Raw genomic sequence first — 25,514 nt, 5'->3', positions numbered from 1 at the left:
AAATAGCAGAAAACCTAGAGGGATGTGTGGATAAGTCTGTTGAGTTATAGGTAGTAGGTTGGTAGACAGCAACCGCCCAGGGAGGTACTACCGTCCTGCCAAGTGAGTGTAAAACGAAAGCCTGTAATTGTTTTACATGATGGTAGGATTGCTGGTGTCCTTTTTTCTGTCTCATGAACATGCAAGATTTCAGGTACGTCTTGCTACTTCTACTTACACTTAGGTCACACTACACATACATGTACAAGCACATATATACACACCCCTCTGGGTTTTCTTCTATTTTCTTTCTAGTTCTTATTCTTGTTTATTTCCTCTTATCTCCATGGGGAAGTGGAACAGAATTCTTCCTCCGTAAGCCATGCGTGTTGTAAGAGGCGACTAAAATGCCGGGAGCAAGGGGCTAGTAACCTCTTCTCCTGTATATATTACTAAATGTAAAAGGAGAAACTTTCGTTTTTCCTTTTGGGCCACCCCGCCTCGGTGGGATACGGCCGGTGTGTTGAAAGAAAGAAGTCTGTTGAGTATACCTGGTAAAGTGTATGGTAGAGTTATTATTGAAAGAATTAAGAGTAAGACGGAGAATAGGATAGCAGATGAACAAGGAGGCTTTAGGAAAGGTAGGGGGTGTGTGGACCAGGTGTTTACAGTGAAACATATAAGTGAACAGTATTTAGATAAGGCTAAAGAGGTCTTTGTGGCATTTATGGATTTGGAAAAGGCGTATGACAGGGTGGATAGGGGGGCAATGTGGCAGATGTTGCAGGTGTATGGTGTAGGAGGTAGGTTACTGAAAGCAGTGAAGAGTTTTTACGAGGATAGTGAGGCTCAAGTTAGAGTATGTAGGAAAGAGGGAAATTATTTCCCAGTAAAAGTAGGCCTTAGACAAGGATGTGTGATGTCACCGTGGTTGTTTAATATATTTATAGATGGGGTTGTAAGAGAAGTAAATGCGAGGGTCTTGGCAAGAGGCGTGGAGTTAAAAGATAAAGAATCACACACAAAGTGGGAGTTGTCACAGTTGCTCTTTGCTGATGACACTGTGCTCTTGGGAGATTCTGAAGAGAAGTTGCAGAGATTGGTGGATGAATTTGGTAGGGTGTGCAAAAGAAGAAAATTAAAGTGAATACAGGAAAGAGTAAGGTTATGAGGATAACAAAAAGATTAGGTGATGAAAGATTGGATATCAGATTGGAGGGAGAGAGTATGGAGGAGGTGAATGTATTCAGATATTTGGGAGTGGACGTGTCAGCGGATGGGTCTATGAAAGATGAGGTGAATCATAGAATTGATGAGGGGAAAAGGGTGAGTGGTGCACTTAGGAGTCTGTGGAGACAAAGAACTTTGTCCTTGGAGGCAAAGAGGGGAATGTATGAGAGTATAGTTTTACCAACGCTCTTATATGGGTGTGAAGCATGGGTGATGAATGTTGCAGCGAGGAGAAGGCTGGAGGCAGTGGAGATGTCATGTCTGAGGGCAATGTGTGGTGTGAATATAATGCAGAGAATTCGTAGTTTGGAAGTTAGGAGGAGGTGCGGGATTACCAAAACTGTTGTCCAGAGGGCTGAGGAAGGGTTGTTGAGGTGGTTCGGACATGTAGAGAGAATGGAGCGAAACAGAATGACTTCAAGAGTGTATCAGTCTGTAGTGGAAGGAAGGCGGGGTAGGGGTCGGCCTAGGAAAGGTTGGAGGGAGGGGGTAAAGGAGGTTTTGTGTGCGAGGGGCTTGGACTTCCAGCAGGCATGCGTGAGCGTGTTTGATAGGAGTGAATGGAGACAAATGGTTTTTAATACTTGACGTGCTGTTGGAGTGTGAGCAAAGTAACATTTATGAAGGGGTTCAGGGAAACCGGCAGGCCGGACTTGAGTCCTGGAGATGGGAAGTACAGTGCCTGCACTCTGAAGGAGGGGTGTTAATGTTGCAGTTTAAAAACTGTAGTGTAAAGCACCCTTCTGGCAAGACAGTGATGGAGTGAATGATGGTGAAAGTTTTTCTTTTTCGGGCCACCCTGCCTTGGTGGGAATCGGCCAGTGTGATAATAAAAAAAATACAAAATAATCTAAAACAAATGCACATAAAAATCTTTTTCCAGCTATGGGAATTGCAAACCCTTCAACATTTGGTCCATTATATATAATATGACAGGAGACTTTTCAAATAGAAAAACTATGTTAATGGCCATTTAGGATAAATGGGAATATCATTATTGGTTTCTTTTTGCAAGTGATATAATATCATGTATTATGCCTTGTAGGGAAAGTAGCTGAAATTAGGGAGAGGTGTGGGATTAAAATAAGAAAAATCTAATACAAAGTGAGAGATGTCACAGTTGCTTTCTGCTTATGACACAGCTTTTGAGTCCAAGTTGGACCAAAATGTCATCTCTTCCTCTCTCCTGTGTGTGGGTTGTGTATAATGCTCTTAAAGAGTATCAATCATGGCATGCTTGTGTCAGAAGCCAAACATAAGTATGATATGGTTATCAGTATCTCTGGGAAGTTAAATCACCACCACCAGATACAGACCAAACAAAAGGTATACTTTGCCAGATGAACAATTGTCACACCTTGCATCATTATGTGCCGGAATGCGATAAAATATATGGGGTGTATAATAAAGGTAAAGCTAATAACTACACTGAACAAAGGGTAAATAACAGCAACAAATATATAGTTACAGTACCTCCACTACCACCACCTCTTTGGTTGGAAAGATTAATAGTGTTTGCAGAATTGCCACCATTGTCAAACCATCCCTTCAGCTTATGGGCTTCCCTAATATCAGGGTTAATCTGCAAGATAATATTTTATTTTAGTTTAGTATTTAAAACAACTTTCATCCAATATATATAGAAACCTCTTGAAAATTAAAAACTCTCCAAAATGCGCTTCTGTTAACAAATTAAAGAAATTCAAGGAGAACAGGGAATGGGGGGGAGGAGGGAAGTAGTTTACTTCCCACCTCACCAGTTATCCTATTGTCCTGCAGACTTTGTTCAAGTTTTAAAACAACCTCTGATGTTCTTGTACAGAGTGCTAACACCTGAAACCCTTTCAGGATCCAGACCCCTGATCTGAGAATTATTTTTAGGGTCCAAGAATTAAAAAAAAAAAAAATTAAATGAGAATCTTTTCCCGATGTAATGAAACCAGAAGTAGGAAATTTGACAGAAAACTTACGGAATTATGCTCTCACAAAGTTAGCGGTCTCAGCAATATTTACGCATCAGTAATTTCGCTCATTTTGAGTCCTATCTTAGGCCAATTCCATTCGATCAAACTCATAGCTATTTCACTAGTATTCCTTCAATTCTATCAATTAAGTACAAGAAACTGCCCATTTACCTATTTCAACTACCCAATAAAGTGATCAGAAATCAGTGGCTACTCTCACCGCTGGTCGCCGTTGCCCAGCGGTGAGAGTAGCCACTCTCATTGCTAAGGTCCAGGTAATAACCCCTTCCTACTTTCCAGGAAAATGACAAAAATCTGGAATGCTGCCTGGAAGATGAAACAACAATTAATATTATATACTCAAGGAATAAAAAATAAAGAAACCCTTTAGTACCTGAAATGAGGATGAAGATAACAGTGACAGAGAACGTCCATTGAAATCTGATAATTTGGCTCCCTTTATAGCTAAAACAGGCTGTTGAGAACCATCAAAGTTTTCTGCTGTGGTTCCCCATAATGTCACACGTACCTGCATAAGGAAAACATTGTTTACTAAACAAAAAGGTTAGGTATTATGGTATATATTGAAATTTCTAATTATACACCATTATTATTAGTTCTGATGATGATTAAGGAAACACCCTCAATTTTCTCCAGTTCACCTAATACTTGAATTTTTTTTTTTTAAACTTTTTTTTTTTTTTCAACAAGTCGGTTGTCTCCCACCGAGGCAGGGTGACCCAAAAAAGGAAGAAAATCCCCAAAAAGAAAATACTTTCATCATCATTCAACACTTTCACCACACTCACACATTATCACTGCTTTTGCAGAGGTGCTCAGAATACAACAGCTTAGAAGCATATACGTATAAAGATACACAACATATCCCTCCAAACTGGCAATATCCCAAACCACTCCTTTAAAGTGCAGGCATTGTACTTCCCATTTCCAGGACTCAAGTCCGACTATATGAACATGCCACTCAATTCTGACAAAGAGGAAAACACTTTCACTGTCATTCATTATCTTGCCAGAGATGTGCTGATATCATAATTCAGTTGACCCTCCAAGCCAAAACATTCCCACCCCTCCAGTATGAAGGCACTGTACTTCCTGCCTCCAGGATTCTAAGTCTGGCTTACCAGTTTCCCTAAATCCATTCATAAATGTTACCCTGCATAGCACATCAAATCATAAATACCACTTGCCTACACTTGCTTCTAACACACTTACACACAGAGGAATATCTATGGAAAATAGCAACTATGGCAAGCACTGAAACTGCACCCCATCCAAACATCTGACACCCATCTTCTAGATAACTTCACCATAAAATCAGCACAAAAACACAAGTCAAGCGCATTAATTTTTTAATTAACAAATTATGGCACTACATGAAAATTACAACTGCACCTTCACTTTCACTGATGCAAATTAGTCTATGATGTGCTCAAATTCAGTTTTTTCAGTTTCTTCTCTATCTACACTCAGCAGAACAAGATCACCGAGTCTGCTTTGACCCATGAAGGTTCTCAAAATACAAAAGTATTAGTTTTAACTTGCTGAATGATCTCGCACAGTTGACGATGGAAACTCAAAGTGACAAAGTGACTTCAATATTCCATTATCTGAACAGCAATCCGAAGATTGGGGAAGACGCTCTCATCTCCATACTGAACAACAAACTCAAGAAGCTATTCATGTCTTGGTATTTTCATGTTGGCCCAACTTGATAACAACATTCTGCAATCCAAAATTTCATCAAGTAGCTGTTGTCCATCAGCATCAGTTTGGAGCTGTACAATTTGCCCAAATTTTCGCACTTCTTCTTTAGTTCCCTCAACATCGAGAAGGAATCACAAATGAGTGAACCCTTCTTCCATTTCTCTGTGAAGACGGTCGAGTGTTCCCTTCATGACTCTTTCCTCCTTGGCTGTTAACCCAGTTTCCCTCCAGTTCTCATCAGCCATTCATTTCTTTGGTCTCTGACGTCTTTTAACTTCAATATTCCATTCTTGACAGACTGAATCCTCCTTCAAGTGACTCACTGACCAACACTCATCTTTCATCATCAAAATGACTTTGGAGGGCTTTCAAATCCAGGGCAGCATCATGGAAGTTCATGCTAGGATCCTGCAGCCCCTTCCAAATATGGTCAATGCAAATAGTACTTTGCTCCAAAATCCTAGTAAAGTCAGAAAAATGTAGCTCAACATGCCATTAAACAGCTGCCTCATATCACTCCTTGTTTTACTGGTCTCTCTTTCATTGTCTATTATGTAAAGTAAAAGGACACAAATGCAACTGAATGTGACAATTCAGATTCTAAAAAATGTGTAGCTGGTGCAGGAGACTCCATGGAATGTGTCGAACAACTTGTTCCGGGCTTTTCAAAGAAGGGCATGAAGAACTTGCTCGACTTCTTGGCATCCTCCACCTTCAACTTTCATCTCTTCTGTCCTTCAGCTCCACTTTCCTTCTTGTGAAGAAACTTTTCATGGCCTTCTTACACAATAAGGAAATGGCATTTTAAATAAGAAACTTCACAGATTTTGCACAAAATACTAGACTACCTCCCTAGTTTATGCAGGAAAATGGTCTTACTGCCAGGTGGCACTGAGCAGTGGTACTGTGAGGTATGTAATCAAGTAGCTCCCAGCCCCTGTATTTTTACCTGCCTCGGTGGGAAATTGCCGGCGTTTGAAAAAAAAAAATCATACAAGTGGTTAAACAATCTAGCCATCCTAGTGCTTCTCACCCATGATAATCAAAGACTGATCATCCATCAGAAGAAAATTTTTTCACTATCCGAGGATGGGTTGTCTAATAGAACCTGCTCCGTGGTGCCCAGGGTGCATACCATACCTGCCATACTATAGGTACCCCACTACTTACACAAGCCTGTTAGATGTCCAAGCATCCAACAGTTTACCATGCCGATTTATGACCACACGATACACTGTTTATCATGTAATGACCTTTGATATACCTTTGAAGAGTTTCGAGAGTTTATCTACTCTCTGAGCCCAGCCAAGGGCCAGACTCGTCTGGTGTTTGCCTGGTCAACCAGGTTGTTGCTGCTGGAAGCCAGCTGCCCTACATATCCATCACAGCTTGGTTGATCTGGCACCTGGAGAGGCACCAGAGGTGAAGATACTTGTCCAGTTTCCTCTTGAAGGCTTCTACACTTGTTCCAGCCGTGTTCCTGATACCTTCTGGTAAGATGTTGAATAATCTGGGACCCCGGATGTTGATACAGTGTTCCCTTATTGTCCCCACCACACCCCTGTTCCTCACTGGGTTTATTTTACATTTCCTTCTATATCTCTCACTCCAGTATGTTATGGCAGTGTGCAGATTTGGGACCAGGCCCTAGAGTACTTTCCAGGTACACATATATTATCATGTATCTCTCTCTCTCCTCCTCTCCAATGAATACATGTTCAAGACTTGAAGGCATTCCCAGTAGTTTAGGTGCTTTACTGGCTCAATGTGAGCCATAAACACACACTATTTATTCCAGCTCTGATATTTCTCCTGCTTTGAATGGGGCCATCAGCACTGAGCAATATTCTAAGTGAGGGAGCACTAGTGATTTGAAGAGTGTCACCATCGGCATTATTTCCCTTGTTTTGAAAGTTCTCAATACCCACTCCCGTCATCTTCCTGGCTGTCATGATCTTTGTCTTGTTATGAATTCCTTTTCACAGGCACATTTTGAATGTGCTGTCATTTTGTGATTGGTGTGTTTTGGGTTCAAGGCATCAAAATAACATTAATAAAATACAAGAAGAGTTGAACATGTCTAGCTAAGCCAATGCCCTTATTTTATGTTTGATCACCATGCTAAGCAGTTTTTGGTGAAAAAGAAATAAATATTACTTTAGACATTCAATAAAACAAAGACTGAAGAATACTATAGTGATGAGTACTCTGAAGGATTTACACGGTTATCATCTAACAAGGTAGGCAAGATAAATTCAGACTTGAAATTAGATATTCTTGGATCCTCACAAACAAGGGTGTGTTAAAAGAAAAATTAAACTAATTACTGTACCTTCAAAGGAGAGTAAATGAGAAAATGGGGAAGTTTTTATCAGCAAATCTAGCTGTCAAAGTGTTGGATCAAAATTAACAAGTCATGAGAGTAAGGAGTGCAGAAACTTGGCAATTACAAATGAAAGAGAATATGCATTAGGAGGGGATGAGGAGGTACTGAATAGAGGGAGAGAATATTTTGAGGTTACTGAATGTTGTTGATGAAAGGGAAGTAGAAATTTCATGCAGAGAGAGAGAAATAGTTTCTCTTAAGAGTAAAGAGGCACCAGAGGTGAGGCACATTAAAAAAATAAAGTAGCCAGGCAGATGCTGAAAGCAGGTGGGGAAATGGTTTTAGAACCATTGATATATTTAACATGTGCATAAAAGAAGGTAAGGTATCTACGGAGTGGCAGAGCACGTATAGTCCTTTGTATTAGACAAAAGGGGATGAAAGAATTACTGTGGAACAAGTCTAAAGAAAAGTTGCAAAGGTTTGTGGACAAGTTTGGAAGGGTGTGTAAAGGTAGAAGTTGAAAGTGAACACAGATAAGAGTAAGGTGATGATGGTATCAAATGATTTAGATAAAGAAAAATTGGATATCACATTGAAGAGAGGGAGTATGGAAGAAGTGAATGTTTTCAGATATTTGGGAGTTGACTTGTCAGCGGATGGGTTTATGAAGGATGAGGCTAACCATAGAATTGATGAAGGAAAAAAGGCGAGTGGTGCGTTGAGGTATTTGTGGAGACAAAAAACGTTATTTGCGGAGGCAAAGAAGGGAATGTACGAAAGTATAGTGGTACCAACACTTATATGGGTGTGAAGCTTTGGTTTTATATGCTGCAGGGAGGTGACGGCTGGAGGCAGTGCAGATGTCGTATCTAAGGACAATGTGCGATGTAAATATTATGCAGAGAATTCGTAGTGTGAAAATTATGAGGTGTGCAGTTACTAAGAGTATTAGTCAGAGGGCTGAAGAGGGGTTGTTGAGGTGGTTCGGTCATTTAGAGAGAATGCAACAAAGTAGAATTTCTTGGAGAGCGTATAAATCTGTAGAGGAAGGCAGGGTAGAGGGTCATCCTCGAAAAAGTTAGAGGGAGGGGGATGTTTTGTGGGCAAGGGGCTTGGACTTTTAGCAAGCATGTTAGATAAGAATGAATAGAGACGAATGGTTTTTGGGACCTGACAAGCTGTTGGAGTGTGAGTAGGGTAATATTTTGTGAAGAGTTTCAAATAAACTGGTTAGCCGGACTTGGGTCCTGGAGGTGGGAAGTACAATGCCTGTACTTTAAAGGAGTGGTTTGGAATATTGGCAGTTTGGAGGGACTTCTGAACTGTCGTATCTGAGCGCCTCTGCAAAGACAGTGATTATGTATGAGTGAGGTGAAAGTGTTGAATGATGATGAAAGTATTTTCTTTTTTGGGATTTTCTTTCTTTTTGTGTCATCCTGCCTCGGTGGGAGACAACCGAAGTGTTAAAGGGGGATGGGGGCTAGGCTGGATAAAGTGCATAGTAGATGTATTACTGGAAGTTATAGGAACGAAAGCAGCATTGTAGAGGAACAAGGATAGTACATGTTTAGATTTAAAAGTAGATTTCATTCTTTGTCTTTTGAGTAACTGATACAGGAGAATGGGTTATAACAAATGCTTACAAAGGAAGGATCCTAATTCATTTCCAAACAGAATTTAAAGGAAACACTAAGATGAAGACCTGTTAAGAAATTAGAAAACAAAACAGATGGCTGTATATATATACATATGTATACCTACACAATCGTCTGAGTACCATACACTGGGTGTCAGAAGCAGTATAAAGATTTATATACTTGTTATTTCATGTGCTCATGAGATGAGAGGGGGCAAGCAGTCCTGCCAATGTAAAATAATTAACAGGTTTCTGTTTTACACTTGAATGCTTATATTCTAAAGGAGGAGCAGTAGTGCAGTTCAGAGGGTCATTTGAATTGTGATGTTTGTGCACTTCTGGCACAACAGCCAATGAATGAATGACTGAATCGTCTCTCTCTTTTAGGGCTACCCTACCTTGGTAAGAGATGGCCGGGGCTTAAAAAAAAAGTGGAAGTTACACCAGACAACCCAATTAAAAAAACAAAAAAGTGAATAACAGAATGGACGAGGGAAAGAAGGTACCTGGAGTGTCGAGTATGTGGACACTTTGCCAACAGATGCACAATAGGTAGTGTCTCAGAATAATATGGTGCTAACACAATATGGAAACAAGGCTTGGTCTTTTGAATGTTGCAATAAGGCAGTCGAGATATTGTTTGAGGTGAACTTGTGATGTGAACATTATGCAGAGAATAAGGAGTGAGGAAAATTAAGAGTACAATGAGACAGAATGATGGAAACTACTCAGGGAGCAGAGGAGACATTATTGAGATGACATGGTTAATTTAGAAGAATGTACCAAGATAGGTTGACCAAGGTGTAAAATTCTGGGACGAATGTTGTGTGTGGTAAACATTCCGTGAGGGTGTAAGATGATCAACTTGTGTTGATCATTCAGCACTACACAGCAAGGGTAAGAGAGGTTGTTACACATTAGCTTAAGCATCTACCAGAGTAAGATTGCATCAGTGTATTAGAACAGTGGATAAGAGATTTTTTTTTGTCAAGTTGTTGGAGTGTGAGCAGGACAATATCTATGCACTCTGATGTAGTCGATCAATGGGCGGACTATTACTCTTCATGCACTTTTGACAAGTCAAATAAGATATGATTGACAGTGAATGTGTTTTCCTTAGTTGGGTTACCTGCCTTTGTTGGTAAAATCTTCTGGTTATCTTGCTACAAACATCACAATTTAAACGACTCTTCAAACCGCAACATCCTCACCACTCCTTCAAAGGGTAGGCACCTTACTTTTCACCTCCAGGACTGGAGTTCAGTGTATCAATTTCCCTGAATCCATTAATGTTATCTTGCACTATAGCATGTTCCCAAGCTATAATTTTTTTTTAATGCTAATTATCTCCCACCAAGGCAGGGCAATCCGAAAAAAAGATGAAATGATTTCACCATCACTAACAAAATCCCTGTCTAGCCAAAGGTGCACAGATACTACAGTTCAGATGTCCCTCCAAATTGCAATATTCTCATCCTTCCTTCAGAGTCCTCTTCCAGGACTCAAATCTAGCTAACCAGGTTCCCTGAACCCCTTCATAAATTTGATCTTTCTTACACTCCAACAGCACATCAAGTCAAAAACACTCTCATCCACTCACTCTTATCTAAGATGCTGTAATATAACTTGTATATTACAGCATAAATAAAAATTTTTACTACTCAATCACCAATATGCTCTGTAATGATATGACCTTATGTCTAAAATAATTAGGAAATAAAATAAAAGAATGTCTTGCTACAGCAGTAATAAAAATGAAAAGCAATTATCTTAATTACCGAATTGTAGCATACTACTCCCAAACATACAATAATTTCATCATAATTGTAAGAAAAAACACAAGTCTCTTAAATTTATAAGAGCAACTGTTAGTTTATAACTTACTTCTCTATTTGTATCATCTACAATTTGTATATCTCTTTTCTTTAGCTCACGGCCACTTGATTTTTGCTGAACAGTACTAATATCAAGGGTTTCCTTGCACACACCAATAACATCTGAAAAATAAAAGAACACTTATTATTTTCAATATTAAAAATGTACTATACATACATATTCACATGGGTTGATACCCAAATTTTTAAACTCAAATCTCAAGTAATTTCCTAATCACAGATTTAATAAGTGTTTTAACGTTCCAATAAACACAATGTTTGTTGACAGTGCCCAGGAGTAAGCAAACTACATTTTTACTGCATCTTAACATAGGTAATGGACTTTAATGTGTTTTCTCAGAACAGTAATTTCACACCTGATATATATATATACTGTAAAGTAGGCCCCTGAACTAACAACATTCCAACTTGAGATGCTCCATATTTACGATGCAGGTACTATAGAACCAATTAATTACGTGTGAACAAGTGACTGGCTCTTCTGACAGCATAACTACTTACAAAGGTGGTATTATGGCTAATGGCTGACCTGAATATTTTTTCTTGGTTATTTTTTACCTATTGAATTTGCTACTCATTTTCTTGGTTATTTTTTACCTATTGAATTTGCTACTCAAACTAAAACATTATGGAATAAAAGGACATGTTCTCATACATAAAATCTTACTTGAGGGACAGACATCAACAAGTGACCATCAGTGACTTCTTCAGAAACCAGGTCACCATACAGGTTCCACAAGGTAGTGCCCTAGGCCCTCTCCTACTTTTTTTTATTATTATTATCACACTGGCCGATTCCCACCAAGGCAGGGTGGCCCGAAAAAGAAAAACTTTCACCATCATTCACTCCATCACTGTCTTGCCAGAAGGGTGCTTTACACTACAGTTTTTAAACTGCAACATTAACACCCCTCCTTCAGAGTGCAGGCACTGTACTTCCTCTCCTACTTATCTACATCAATGAACTTCCTAATGCTTCACAGGTACTGAAAACAATTATGTTTGCAGATGACACAGTTTTTTTTTTTTTTACTTTGAATGCCTATCCGGCCAAACTCAACAACACTGTAAATGCCAAAAATGCAAAAATATGTACTTGAATCATAAATAACAATCTTGCTCTAAATATTTACAGGACCTATATAAAGTTTAGGAAGAAAACTAAAAATGTTCATATGAACAAAGATTTGCTTCACATACACATACACCAATCGACAGGAAGGTCAAGGGTAAATTCTTGGGAATACACCTGGACAGCAAACTAAAATTAAACAAACAGAACATTTTCAAAAATCTCTCCAAAACATTGGGCATTTTCTCAAAAGTGCACTATTATGTTCCCCAAGCATCCATGTTCACTTTGTACTATTCATTTATCTATCCAAACCTCACCTATGCTATCTGTGTATGAGGCAACAACAGCTAATCACCTTTAACCAGTTGTTACTCAGCAAAAATCAGCTCTCAGAATAATCACTCATTCAGGCTCCAGACAACACACATACACCCCTTATTCAAGTTTAAATTTGCTTCACGTACAAAATATCCATCGAGACAAAAAGGGAAATACATGAGGATATAGTGGTACCAACACTCTTATACGGGTTTGAGGCACAGGTTGCAAATGTTGCAGCGAGGAGGAGGCTGTAGGCAGTGATGTCATGTTTGAGTTTTTTTTTTTTGTTTCTAAACATGTCAGCCATCTCCCAATGAGGCAGGGTGACCCTAAAGACAAAAACACTTTCACCATCATTCAAAGAATTTTTAGCTTGGAGATTAAGAGGTACATTGGAGTGGAGGAGAGAGAGGTACAGGATAATATATAAGAACATAAAAAAGAAGGAACACTGCAACAGGCCTACTGACCCATGCGGAGCAGGTCCATGTCCCCCACCACGGATTAGACCAATTACCCCCCCCCCACCGGGATTAGCCCAATGGCCCATCCAGTCTGATCATCTCCACTCAAGGATGGAACACTGCACCAGACCCAGCAGCACAAGCTAGTCAGGTCCAACTCACGCCCACCCACACCCACTCATGTATTTATCTAACCTATTTTTAAAAGAACACAACATTTTAGCCTCAATAACTGTACTCGGGAGTTTGTTCCACTCATCCACAACTCTATTACCAAACCAGTGCTTTCCTATATCCTTTCTGAATCTGATTTTTTCCAACTTGAAACCATTGCTGCAAGTCCTGTCTTGGCTGGAAATTTTCAGCACGCTATTTACAACCCCTTTATTTATTCCTGTTTTCCATTTATATAGGGGAAGGAAGGCGGGGTAGGGGCTGTCCTCGAAAGGGTTGGAGAGAGGAGGTAAAGGAGGTTTTGTGGGCAAGGGGCTTGGACTTCCAGCAATCGTGCGTGAGCGTGTTAGATAGGAGTGAATGGAGACGAATGGTTTTTGGGACCTGACGATCTGTTGGGGTGTGAGCAGGGTAATATTTAGTGAAGGGATTCAGGGAAACCGGTTATTTTCATATAGTCGGACTTGAGTCCTGGAAATGGGAAGTACAATGCCTGAACTTTAAAGGAGGGGTTTGGGATATTGGCAGTTTGGAGGGATATGTTGTGTATCTTTATACGTATATGCTTCTAAACTGTTGTATTCTGAGCACCTCTGCAAAAACAGTGATTATGTGTGAGTGTGGTGAAAGTGTTGAATGATGATGAAAGCATTTTCTTTTTGGGGATTTTCTTTCTTTTTTGGGTCACCCTGCCTCGGTGGGAGACTGCCAACTTGTTGAAAAAAAAAAAAATTCAGGGAAATCGGTTATTTTTATATAGCCAGACTTGTATCCTGGAAATGGGAAGTGCAATGCCTGCACTCTAAAGGAGGGGTTCGAGATATTAGAAGTTTGGAGGGATAAGTTGTGTATCTTTACACATATATGCTTCTAAACTATTGTGTTCTGAGCACCTCTGCAAAAACAGTGATTATGTGTGAGTGAGGTGAAAGTGTTGAATGATGATAAAAGTATTTTCTTTTTGGGGATTTTCTTTCTTTTTGGGTCACCCTGCCTCGGTTTGAGACGGCCAACTTGTTGAAAAAAAAAAAAAATTTCATTAATCCATCTACGATTTTTTTTTCAAAATTATATAATAAACACTGTACATAACATATAAACATGATAAATTCACCCCACAGTAGAATAAAGTAACAAATATGAGATGTCAGGTATAGATGAACGTATATTAACCATAACCAGATGCATTTGTCTCTGTTTACATTCTCTGCATCTCTCTCCTCTTTCATTTACTCATTCCCTCTCTCTCTCTCTCTCTCTCTCTCTCTTGTTTATTCGTTTTACCTTGTTTACTCACCTCTCACCCTACATTAAGACTACAAATGTTTTAAAGTAAGTAATGAGTGTACTGTATATGCATTTTATCGCTCTACTGCACTCTAAATGTCATAGTACAACCTCTCTTCACTTAACGACGGAGTTCTGTTCCTAAGACCACGTCGCTAAACAAATTCGTCGCTAAGTGAGGAGCATACTATAATAGCAGTGGGTTTGTGTCAACCATCTTTGATATCATTTTAATGCCACCTTTGCACCAATTATAACATTTCAGGTATATTTTAAAATGTTTACACAGTAGTGTACTGTATACTGTAATAAACATAATACAGGAAATTAGCTCTAATATACATTATTTGGGCATACTGGTCAGAGAGCCCGTCTTGAATTCAAGGCATCAGTAAACGAGTATGTCGCTAAGTGAGGTGAGGCTGTATATATTACATGTGGGAGGGATGGCCTGCCCTGGCTGGCTACCATACCTCCTATACCAGACTTCCTACAAATGAATACTACTCACTTCTCTTCCTACATTAAGACTACAATATTTTAAGGTAAGTAATGAATGTACTGTATTTGCATCTGATTACTCTGGGGTGCTTTAAATGTTGTAGTATATTACGTGTGGGTGGGGTGGCCTGGCTGGCTACCATACCTCCCACACCTGACTTCTTACACTACTACTCACCTCTCACCCTACATTAAGAATACAAATATTTTAAGGTAAGTAATGAGTGTACTGTGTGAGTATTTTACTTTTTACTGTTTTTAATGCCTCGTTCTATAGTTAACTTAATATACATTAGTGTAAACTTGTTTTCTGGCATTTATATGCATTTCTAAGTGGAAAAAATGGCGTTCTGCTCTCCGGCGATGTCCACTTTCCGGAGGTAGCTTGGAGCCTAACCTACCATACAAGTGGTGCCCTACTGTATAGGCAAGTACACTTACGAAAGGGTAATAGGAGATACTGTAGTATCAGATCTCAAAACTAAGTGCAACAATGTAAGTGTTTCTAACATCAGATTAATCAATCCAATATTTCTTGTAATGATATATGGAAAAAAACTCACCTAAAATATGATCTTTCTCTAAACTCTCCAGTTGATCAAGTGGAACAAAGTTAAACTGCATGGCTGGGATTGCTGTTACTTCATGGCAGGGTGTAATCTGAAATACAGAGGCATGAATGAAGGGTTTAAAATACTACTTTACAGTTTATAAAAAAACAAAAAAAACTGCCTTAAAAATTTTTTTTTTGTAAAACAATAATAAAACAAACAATAAGCTTTATTAGGAAACAAAGTTAAAAGAAAAATAAACATTTAGTCATTTGACTTTTTGCATTCATTATTTTTTAATCTTTTCTGGCAAAGAATCACAATCTCTGGAAGTAACTCACCCATATAAATCCACACCATCATTAGTAGGCTGGAGATTTGGTGCTCTGCTGCTATGAATATTAACACCTGCCCAGCATTTTCAATCAGACTGAGATCCCTACTTTTACCTGGCCATTCTAAAACAGAAATTTCATGCTGCCTCAACCAATCTTTGACTCTCTTGCTGCAGTGGCACTAGGCTCCATAATTCATGCATTAAGGTGCTGATGTCATGAATATGATAACGAGCGAGACCTTTCTCATCAAGGATTTCTAAATATTTCTTCCCTTTTATCACCTCACTCTTAGGAGGAAAATAAAGACCACCAAGGCCACTGTTATGGATGACACCTCCAAACCTTTATAGGGTTTTTGACAGTCTTGATCGTGAAGCGAGGTTAAACCTTAAAGAGCTACCGAGATCGTGAACCTGCGTCGAGACATTCCTGATGAAAAAAGTCAATTTATTACTTAACATGACCTTTCTTTAATCATCCTTGATCCAATCTTCATACTTGTCACAAAAAGCAATGCAAGCCTTGCACAGAACATCAAGATGCTTGTTCTTTAATTCCCGAGCAGTAATTGTAAGGTTCAGCATAAGTTCCCTCTTCTGAAGAGCATCAGAGTATGGAGCGGTCATCAAGGGCTCCTGTGATGTATCCCACGGTAGTGGGGTGCATCCCAGCCTGTCTCCAATATCCTTCACAGGGACTTGGTAGTCCAGGAGTGATGACAAGTCTAATCCACCATACAAAGCCTATACCAACCCAATGTGATCAACAGAGAACAGCTTTAGACTGAAAAAAACTAGACAATCATACAGGGCAAAAGGCATGAACTGAGTGAGGAAACACCTTCCCCTATCATAGTCTGTGGGTTACTGACATAACGCTATACTACTCTCACATTTATCTGAGTTAGGGTGATGCCAGATGTACGATGGTTGGAAATGACAAATATTGTTTCTTATTTAAGTGAAAGCAAAATTTATTTCATGTTTTGGGACAGATTTCTTTTCATTGGGACTGAACATGCTAAACTTACATAAAGGGAGTTCCTGGAAGACAACCAGTGCCTAATACTTTTTCTCCAAACCTCTACAAGTTTGGTAATGAATGTTATACTATGCTCTGAACCTGCACCTATAACTCTTTCCTCAGTCTGACCTATACCTGGAGAGGGTCAGGGTCAGGATGAGCGTCTGATCAATCAGGCTGTTACTGCTGGCTGCACACAAACTGACATACAAACCACAGCCTGGCTGATCAGGTACCGAGTTTAGGTGCCTGTCCAGCACCTTCTTGAAGACAGTCAGGGGTCTATTGGTAATCCCCCTTATGTATGCTGGGAGGCAGCTGAACAGTCTTGGGTTCTTGACACTTATTGTGTTGTCTTTCAGTGTACTTGTAGCATCCCTGCTCTTCATTGGGGGAATGTTGCATCCCCTGCCGAGTCTTTTGCTTTCATAGGAAGTTATTTTGTGTGCAAGTTTGGTACTAATCCCTCTATAATTTTCCAAGTGTATATTATAATGCATCTTTCTCACCTGCACTCCAGAGAATACAAATCAAGGGACTTCAACTGTTCCTAGTAATTTTGGTGCTTTATCGTACTAATGTGTGCCGTGAAAGTTTTTTGTACAATCTCCAGGTCTGCAATTTTGCCTGCCTTGAAGGGGGCAGCTAGTGTACAGCAGCATTCAAGCCTAGAGAAAACAAGCAATATGAAAAGAATTATCATCAGCTTGGCATCCCTAGTTTTGAAGGTTCTCATTATCCATCCTATCATTGTTCTACCAGATGTGAAGGCGAAATCCTCTGACATTACCACTCCCAGGTCCTTCACATTAATTTTTCACTCTATTGTACGCTTAAAATTTGTTGTATACCCTGATAAAGTTTTAATTTCAAGTTATCCATATCTGAGTAGTTGAAATTACTCTTCGTTGAACTTCATATTGTTTTGAGTGGCCCATTTGAAGATTTGGTTGATGTCCACTTGGAGTTTTGCGGTGTCTTTGATGGAGGACACAGTCATGGCAATTCAGGTGTTATCTGCAAAGGAAGACATGGAGCCATGGCTTAAATGTCTATGTCAGATATGAGGATGAGGAACAGGATGGGAGCGAGTACTGTGCCCCGTGGAACAGAGCTTTTCACTGTAGCTGCGTCAGACTTCACTCTGCTTACTATTACTCTTTGTGTTCTATTTGTCAGGAAGTTATAGATCCATCTACCAAACTTTCCTGTTACTCCTCTATCACGCATTTGTGCACTATTACACCATGGTCGCACTTGTCGAAGGCTTTTGCAAAGTCTGTATATACTACCTCTGCATTCTCTTTATCCTCTACAGCATCCAGGACCTTGTCATAGTGGTCCAGCAGCTGGGACAGGCAGGAACAACTTCCTTGAAACCAGTGTTGCCCTGGGTTGTGTAAATGATGGGTATCTAGGTTGTTGGGAACCTTGCTTCTTAGAACCCTTTCAAAGATTTTTATAATATGGGATGTTAGTGCTATCATGCACTAACATGACAAAGGTGGCAGTAAAGCAATTGCTTTACTGCCACCTTTGGGCCTAGGGCAGAGTGCATGGGCATGTCATTTATTGCCTTTTCAAAGTCGTGTGGTGTTAGAGATTTTTGAGATGACCAGATTTTGGGTCTTGGCGAAAAAGATTTAATTTAGATTGCCGACCCTTAGTCTTGTTAATGGCTCGCTGAACACAGTCATACTGGGACTTAAGTATCTCTCATTTCTTTGCTATCATCTGTGTAGGTCCCATCTCGCCTAAGCAGGGGCCCAATACTGGATGTTGTTTTACCCTTAGATTTGGCATAAGAGAAGTATTTTTTTTTTTTTTTAATTTCCTTTATGGCTTTTAGTTTTTCCTGAGAGTCTTGTCTCCTGTAATACTCCATAAGCTTAGGTTTGATACTGGCTATTTCTCTGACAAGTGCCTCCCTTCATATTTCAAGTATACTGGCCCCTCTCAGCAGCTCTGTGATTATTCACCAACACCTGTATAGGGAGCATCTCTCTCTTTCTAGTTTACATCTTCTTTCTTTTTCTTAATGGAATGTGCCTTGAGCAGACCTCAAGTGCCACAGAGTTAATTTTTCTCTAGGCAAAGGTTTGGATCTGTGTTGTTTAGGATATCTTCCCAGGTTGTTTCATTTAGGACATTGTTGACTTGTTCCCATTGTATGTTTTTGTTACTGAAGTTAAATTTTGTGAAGACACCCTCATGACTGATCACATTTTGCTGGTCAGGAGCCCTGTGCATACATGTCTGTACCTCTATTTTGTGGTGATCTGAGTGTACTGTCTTTGATACGACTATGTTACGTATCAGATTGTTGCTGTTAGTGAAGACGAGGTCCAGCGTATTTTTTAGTCTTGTAGACTCTAATATTTGCTGGTTTAAAGTGAATTTGGTGCAGAGATTTAATAGCTCGTGTGTGTATGAATTTTCATCAGAGCTGCCTTCTGGAGTGATCTCTGCTAAAATATTACTTGCTACACTCCTCCATTTAGGTGTTTCAAGTTGAAATCTCCCAGTAGCAAGATGTTTGGGGCAGGAGTAGGTCAAGATATACGAAATACACTTACAGTATTATGGTGTGTTGAAATTGGTGAAAAAATAATCACTTATCATGAACAGTATTGTAAAAACACTAGTGATATTTACATTTTACAATTTATTGATACTAAGATATGATTGTTTTTGTTTTTTAATTGCTTTCAAAGTTTATTATGTACACTAATTCCTTATGATGACAAATGCGTTTAACCCTTTCAGGGTCTGTGCTGTAGTTCTACGGCTTTGAGTTCTGGGTCCAAACCATAGTTTTATGGCTTTGAGTTCTGGGTCCAAACCGTAGTTCTACGCCACGAGCTCAGCTCACTCATAAGCTGTGAGCAGTAAATTTGGGCCTAGATATGAGAGAATACATCTATGTGGCAAGTGTGCACCACATAAAACAAATCCTGCAGCACAGAGAGCATAACAAGAAAAAAAAAATTTGAGACCGCAATTTTGGTTAAAAACAGCGACTTTGCGATGCTTTTTCATATGTTTTTTATATTTGCGTTTGCAATTTCTTGGTCTCATTTGATAGGCTGGAAGATATATTACAGAAATAATGATTATTTTGATTGGTTTTAGTACTGAAAATGGCTTGAAACTGAGCTCAAAGTAGCAGAAATGTTAAATTTTTGCTGATGTTCAAGAGTAAACAAATCACATCACTCATCCAATACATATCAGCTGATGGGTCCTATGTGCGTTCACAAATGCGCTATTATTATTTATACAATTACAGTGGAACCTCTACTTGTGAGTTTAATCCATTCCATGACCTTGTTTGCAACTGGATTTGCTCGTTTGCCGAGTCAATTTTCCTCATTTAAATTAATTGAAATGCAATTAATCTGTTCCAGTGGAATTCTGTGCTTCATTAATATTAACTCTATGGCTTATTTATCTATCTCAATTCATCTAATATGACATAATAAACAATATAAATATAGAAACCTGATATATACACTCTAAAATGAATAAAATATGTAATTCATGTAGTGGTATGGGCAGTGTTGGTGGTGGACAAGAGTTTGTCTGGAGACATGACAAAATACTTCTTGTATATTTCGCTAATATTATCTATATGGCTTATTTATCTTTCACAGTTCATCTAATATGACATATACTCTAGAATAAATAAAATACAGTGGTCCCTCGTTTTTCGTAATTAATCCGTTCCTGGAGGAGCTACTATAAACGAAATTTACGATTTGCGAATCAATTTTCCCCATAAGAAATAATGTAAATACAATTAATCCGTTCCTGACACCCAGAAGTATTAAAACAAAAAAAATTTTTACATGAAATATACAGGTAGCATATAAACAATACAATGGGAAATGATGAATGAAACATTAACAGCATAACGCTTACCTTTATTGGAGATTCTTCTTAGTGTATGGGAGACTGGAGGAGGAGAGAGATTGGATTGTTTACAGTTTGGAAGAGGAATCCCCTTCCAGCAACACCTCAGGTACCAATTGCTTTTCTGGGGTTACTTCTCTTCTCTGTTTCTTAATGCCACTAGGACCACCATGGGAGTCACTGGAGTCCTGTCTCACAAAATAACTGTGAAGAGAGCTCAGTTTCTGGCGTCTCTTTAACACTTCCCTAAAATGGCCCAAGACTTTGTCACTGTACATATTTCTCACCTTCTTTAAGACAGGCTTGGCACTAGGAGCTTTCTTTTGAGTCATGGTAGCTTATTTAGTACTTGCAAGCACTAAAATGAGTGGAATATTATAAAATATTTCGTAGGAGCACTTGAGGGGACCTTCACTCACTGGTAAACAATGCCAGACTGGCTGGGTAGGGAGGCCTTCCCGGCTCACACCGTGCTTATGCGTCCCGGACAAACTACTATTCGCGAGTTAACCTATGAAAAGCGAGTCCATGTTTATACGAAAATACCCCTATGATTGGCGAAATTTACGATTGCCGAGAACTACGAAAAGCGAGGGACCACTGTATGTCATTGTATATGTGGCGGCGACAGCGGAGGCCGACGAGAGTTTGTCTGGAGACAGGACAAAATACCCCTTGAATACAGGTACCATCCGACTTACGATCGAGTTCGGTTCCGACAAACCGGTCCTAAGTCGAAATGGACGTAAGTCGAAACTTACTACTGAATATCAACATCACATTTTTGTAATAACTTTATTTTGTTTTATTTTGGTATTTCATTTTTTACTTTACTTTTTATGCTGTTAATACTGTATTTTATACTGTAAGGTTTAGGATAAACACTGTGTACAACACAAACACTTGTTTATTTCCCAGAAATTTGGCATAGAAAACACGGTCATAAGTCAAATGGTCGTATGTTGAGCAGGTTGTAAGTCGAATGGTCGTACGTCAAGCAGGTCGTAAGTCGGATGGTAGGTGTATTTCGCTATCATCAACTCCACGGCTTATTTATAGAGTTTCAGTGGAGAGGAATAAATGGGATTAGGTCAGGGGTTTCAAATAGAGTTAGAGCTAAAGAAGGAGTAGCAATAATGTTGAAGGATAAGCTATGGCAGGAAAAGAGGGACTATAAATGTATTAATTCAAGGATTATGTGGAGTAAAATAAAGATTGGATGTGAAAAGTGGGTTATAATAAGCGTGTATGCACCTGGAGAAGAGAGAAGTGTAGAGGAGAGAGAGAGATTTTGGGAAATGTTGAGTGAATGCGTGGGGAGTTTTGAATCAAGTGTGAGAGTAATGGTGGTTGGGGATTTTAATGCTAAAGTGGGTAAAAATGTTATGGAGGGAGTAGTAGGTAAATTTGGGGTGCCAGGGGTAAATGTAAATGGGGAGCCTTTAATTGAGCTATGTGTAGAAAGAAATTTGGTAATAAGTAATACATATTTTATGAAAAAGAGGATAAATAAATATACAAGGTATGATGTAGCACGTAATGAAAGTAGTTTATTAGATTATGTATTGGTGGATAAAAGGTTGATGGGTAGGCTCCAGGATGTACATGTTTATAGAGGGGCAACTGATATATCGGATCATTATTTAGTTGTAGCTACAGTTAGAGTAAGAGGTAGATGGGAAAAGAGGAAGGTGGCAACAACAAGTAAGAGGGAGGTGAAAGTGTATAAACTAAGGGAGGAGGAAGTTCGGGTGAGATATAAGCGACTATTGGCAGAAAGGTGGGCTAGTGCAAAGATGAGTAGTGGGGGGGTTGAAGAGGGTTGGAATAGTTTTAAAAATGCAGTATTAGAATGTGGGGCAGAAGTTTGTGGTTATAGGAGGGTGGGGGCAGGAGGAAAGAGGAGTGATTGGTGGAATGATGAAGTAAAGGGTGTGATAAAAGAGAAAAAGGTAGCTTATGAGAGGTTTTTACAAAGCAGAAGTGTTATAAGAAGAGCAGAGTATATGGAGAGTAAAAGAAAGGTAAAGAGAGTGGTGAGAGAGTGCAAAAGGAGAGCAGATGATAGAGTGGGAGAGGCACTGTCAAGAAATTTTAATGAAAATAAGAAAAAATTTTGGAGTGAGTTAAACAAGTTAAGAAAGCCTAGGGAAAATATGGATTTGTCAGTTAAAAACAGAGTAGGGGAGTTAGTAGATGGGGAGATGGAGGTATTGGGTAGATGGCGAGAATATTTTGAGGAACTTTTAAATGTTAAGGAAGAAACAGAGGCAGTAATTTCATGCACTGGTCAGGGAGGTATACCATCTTTTAGGAGTGAAGAAGAGCAGAATGTAAGTGTGGGGGAGGTACGTGAGGCATTACGTAAAATGAAAGGGGGTAAAGCAGCTGGAACTGATGGGATCATGACAGAAATGTTAAAAGCAGGGGGGGATATAGTGTTGGAGTGGTTGGTACTTTTGTTTAATAAATGTATGAAAGAGGGGAAGGTACCTAGGGATTGGCAGAGAGCATGTATAGTCCCTTTATATAAAGGGAAAGGGGACAAAAGAGACTGTAAAAATTATAGAGGAATAAGCTTACTGAGTATACCAGGAAAAGTGTACGGTAGGGTTATAATTGAAAGAATTAGAGGTAAGACAGAATGTAGGATTGCGGATGAGCAAGGAGGTTTTAGAGTGGGTAGGGGATGTGTAGATCAGGTGTTTACATTGAAGCATATATGTGAACAGTATTTAGATAAAGATAGGGAAGTTTTTATTGCATTTATGGATTTAGAAAAGGCATATGATAGAGTGGATAGAGGAGCAATGTGGCAGATGTTGCAAGTATATGGAATAGGTGGTAAGTTATTAAATGCTGTAAAGAGTTTTTATGAGGATAGTGAGGCTCAGGTTAGGGTGTGTAGAAGAGAGGGAGACTACTTCCCGGTAAAAGTAGGTCTTAGACAGGGATGTGTAATGTCACCATGGTTGTTTAATATATTTATAGATGGGGTTGTAAAGGAAGTAAATGCTAGGGTGTTTGGGAGAGGGGTGGGATTAAATTATGGGGAATCAAATTCAAAATGGGAATTGACACAGTTACTTTTTGCTGATGATACTGTGCTTATGGGAGATTCTAAAGAAAAATTGCAAAGGTTAGTGGATGAGTTTGGGAATGTGTGTAAAGGTAGAAAGTTGAAAGTGAACATAGAAAAGAGTAAGGTGATGAGGGTGTCAAATGATTTAGATAAAGAAAAATTGGATATCAAATTGGGGAGGAGGAGTATGGAAGAAGTGAATGTTTTCAGATACTTGGGAGTTGACGTGTCGGCGGATGGATTTATGAAGGATGAGGTTAATCATAGAATTGATGAGGGAAAAAAGGTGAGTGGTGCGTTGAGGTATATGTGGAGTCAAAAAACGTTATCTATGGAGGCAAAGAAGGGAATGTATGAAAGTATAGTAGTACCAACACTCTTATATGGGTGTGAAGCTTGGGTGGTAAATGCAGCAGCGAGGAGACGGTTGGAGGCAGTGGAGATGTCCTGTTTAAGGGCAATGTGTGGTGTAAATATTATGCAGAAAATTCGGAGTGTGGAAATTAGGAGAAGGTGTGGAGTTAATAAAAGTATTAGTCAGAGGGCAGAAGAGGGGTTGTTGAGGTGGTTTGGTCATTTAGAGAGAATGGATCAAAGTAGAATGACATGGAAAGCATATAAATCTATAGGGGAAGGAAGGCGGGGTAGGGGTCGTCCTCGAAAGGGTTGGAGAGAGGGGGTAAAGGAGGTTTTGTGGGTAAGGGGCTTGGACTTCCAGCAAGCGTGCGTGAGCGTGTTAGATAGGAGTGAATGGAGACGAATGGTACTTGGGACCTGACGATCTGTTGGAGTGTGAGCAGGGTAATATTTAGTGAAGGGATTCAGGGAAACCGGTTATTTTCATATAGTCGGACTTGAGTCCTGGAAATGGGAAGTACAATGCCTGCACTTTAAAGGAGGGGTTTGGGATATTGGCAGTTTGGAGGGATATGTTGTGTATCTTTATATGTTTATGCTTCTAGACTGTTGTATTCTGAGCACCTCTGCAAAAACAGTGATAATGTGCGAGTGTGGTGAAAGTGTTGAATGATGATGAAAGTATTTTCTTTTTGGGGATTTTCTTTCTTTTTTGGGTCACCCTGCCTCGGTGGGAGACGGCCGACTTGTTGAAAAAAAAAAAAAAAAAAATTTAGATAAAGGTAGGGAAGTTTTTATTGCATTTATGGATTTAGAAAAGGCATATGATAGAGTGGATAGAGGAGCAATGTGGCAGATGTTGCAAGTATATGGAATAGGTGGTAAGTTATTAAATGCTGTAAAGAGTTTTTATGAGGATAGTGAGGCTCAGGTTAGGGTGTGTAGAAGAGAGGGAGACTACTTCCCGGTAAAAGTAGGTCTTAGACAGGGATGTGTAATGTCACCATGGTTGTTTAATATATTTATAGATGGGGTTGTAAAGGAAGTAAATGCTAGGGTGTTCGGGAGAGGGGTGGGATTAAATTATGGGGAATCAAATTCAAAATGGGAATTGACACAGTTACTTTTTGCTGATGATACTGTGCTTATGGGAGATTCTAAAGAAAAATTGCAAAGGTTAGTGGATGAGTTTGGGAATGTGTGTAAAGGTAGAAAGTTGAAAGTGAACATAGAAAAGAGTAAGGTGATGAGGGTATCAAATGATTTAGATAAAGAAAAATTGGATATCAAATTGGGGAGGAGGAGTATGGAAGAAGTGAATGTTTTCAGATACTTGGGAGTTGACGTGTCGGCGGATGGATTTATGAAGGATGAGGTTAATCATAGAATTGATGAGGGAAAAAAGGTGAGTGGTGCGTTGAGGTATATGTGGAGTCAAAAAACGTTATCTATGGAGGCAAAGAAGGGAATGTATGAAAGTATAGTAGTACCAACACTCTTATATGGGTGTGAAGCTTGGGTGGTAAATGCAGCAGCGAGGAGACGGTTGGAGGCAGTGGAGATGTCCTGTTTAAGGGCAATGTGTGGTGTAAATATTATGCAGAAAATTCGGAGTGTGGAAATTAGGAGAAGGTGTGGAGTTAATAAAAGTATTAGTCAGAGGGCAGAAGA

General features: G+C 39.3%; 1 protein-coding gene across 1 annotated transcript; it reads right to left on the bottom strand.

Annotated features, from left to right (window-relative positions):
• Positions 1 to 2,189: 2,189 nt before the first annotated feature.
• On the bottom strand, positions 2,190 to 15,303 carry LOC138851658 (replication protein A 70 kDa DNA-binding subunit-like). Its single transcript, XM_070081008.1, has 4 exons — positions 15,144 to 15,303; positions 10,748 to 10,860; positions 3,568 to 3,702; positions 2,190 to 2,791 (listed from the first exon to the last, which is right to left on the bottom strand). Exons 1-4 carry the CDS (start codon positions 15,202 to 15,204, stop codon positions 2,633 to 2,635), a joined length of 468 nt encoding a protein of 155 aa, XP_069937109.1. The 5' UTR covers positions 15,205 to 15,303; the 3' UTR covers positions 2,190 to 2,632.
• Between the last annotated feature and the right edge of the window lie 10,211 nt (positions 15,304 to 25,514).

Source organism: Cherax quadricarinatus, unplaced genomic scaffold (genome assembly GCF_038502225.1).
Source record: "Cherax quadricarinatus isolate ZL_2023a unplaced genomic scaffold, ASM3850222v1 Contig1435, whole genome shotgun sequence".
NCBI lineage: Eukaryota > Metazoa > Arthropoda > Malacostraca > Decapoda > Parastacidae > Cherax > Cherax quadricarinatus.
The sequence above is the reverse complement of the archived record's forward strand: the minus strand, read 5'-3'. Positions and strand labels throughout refer to the sequence as shown.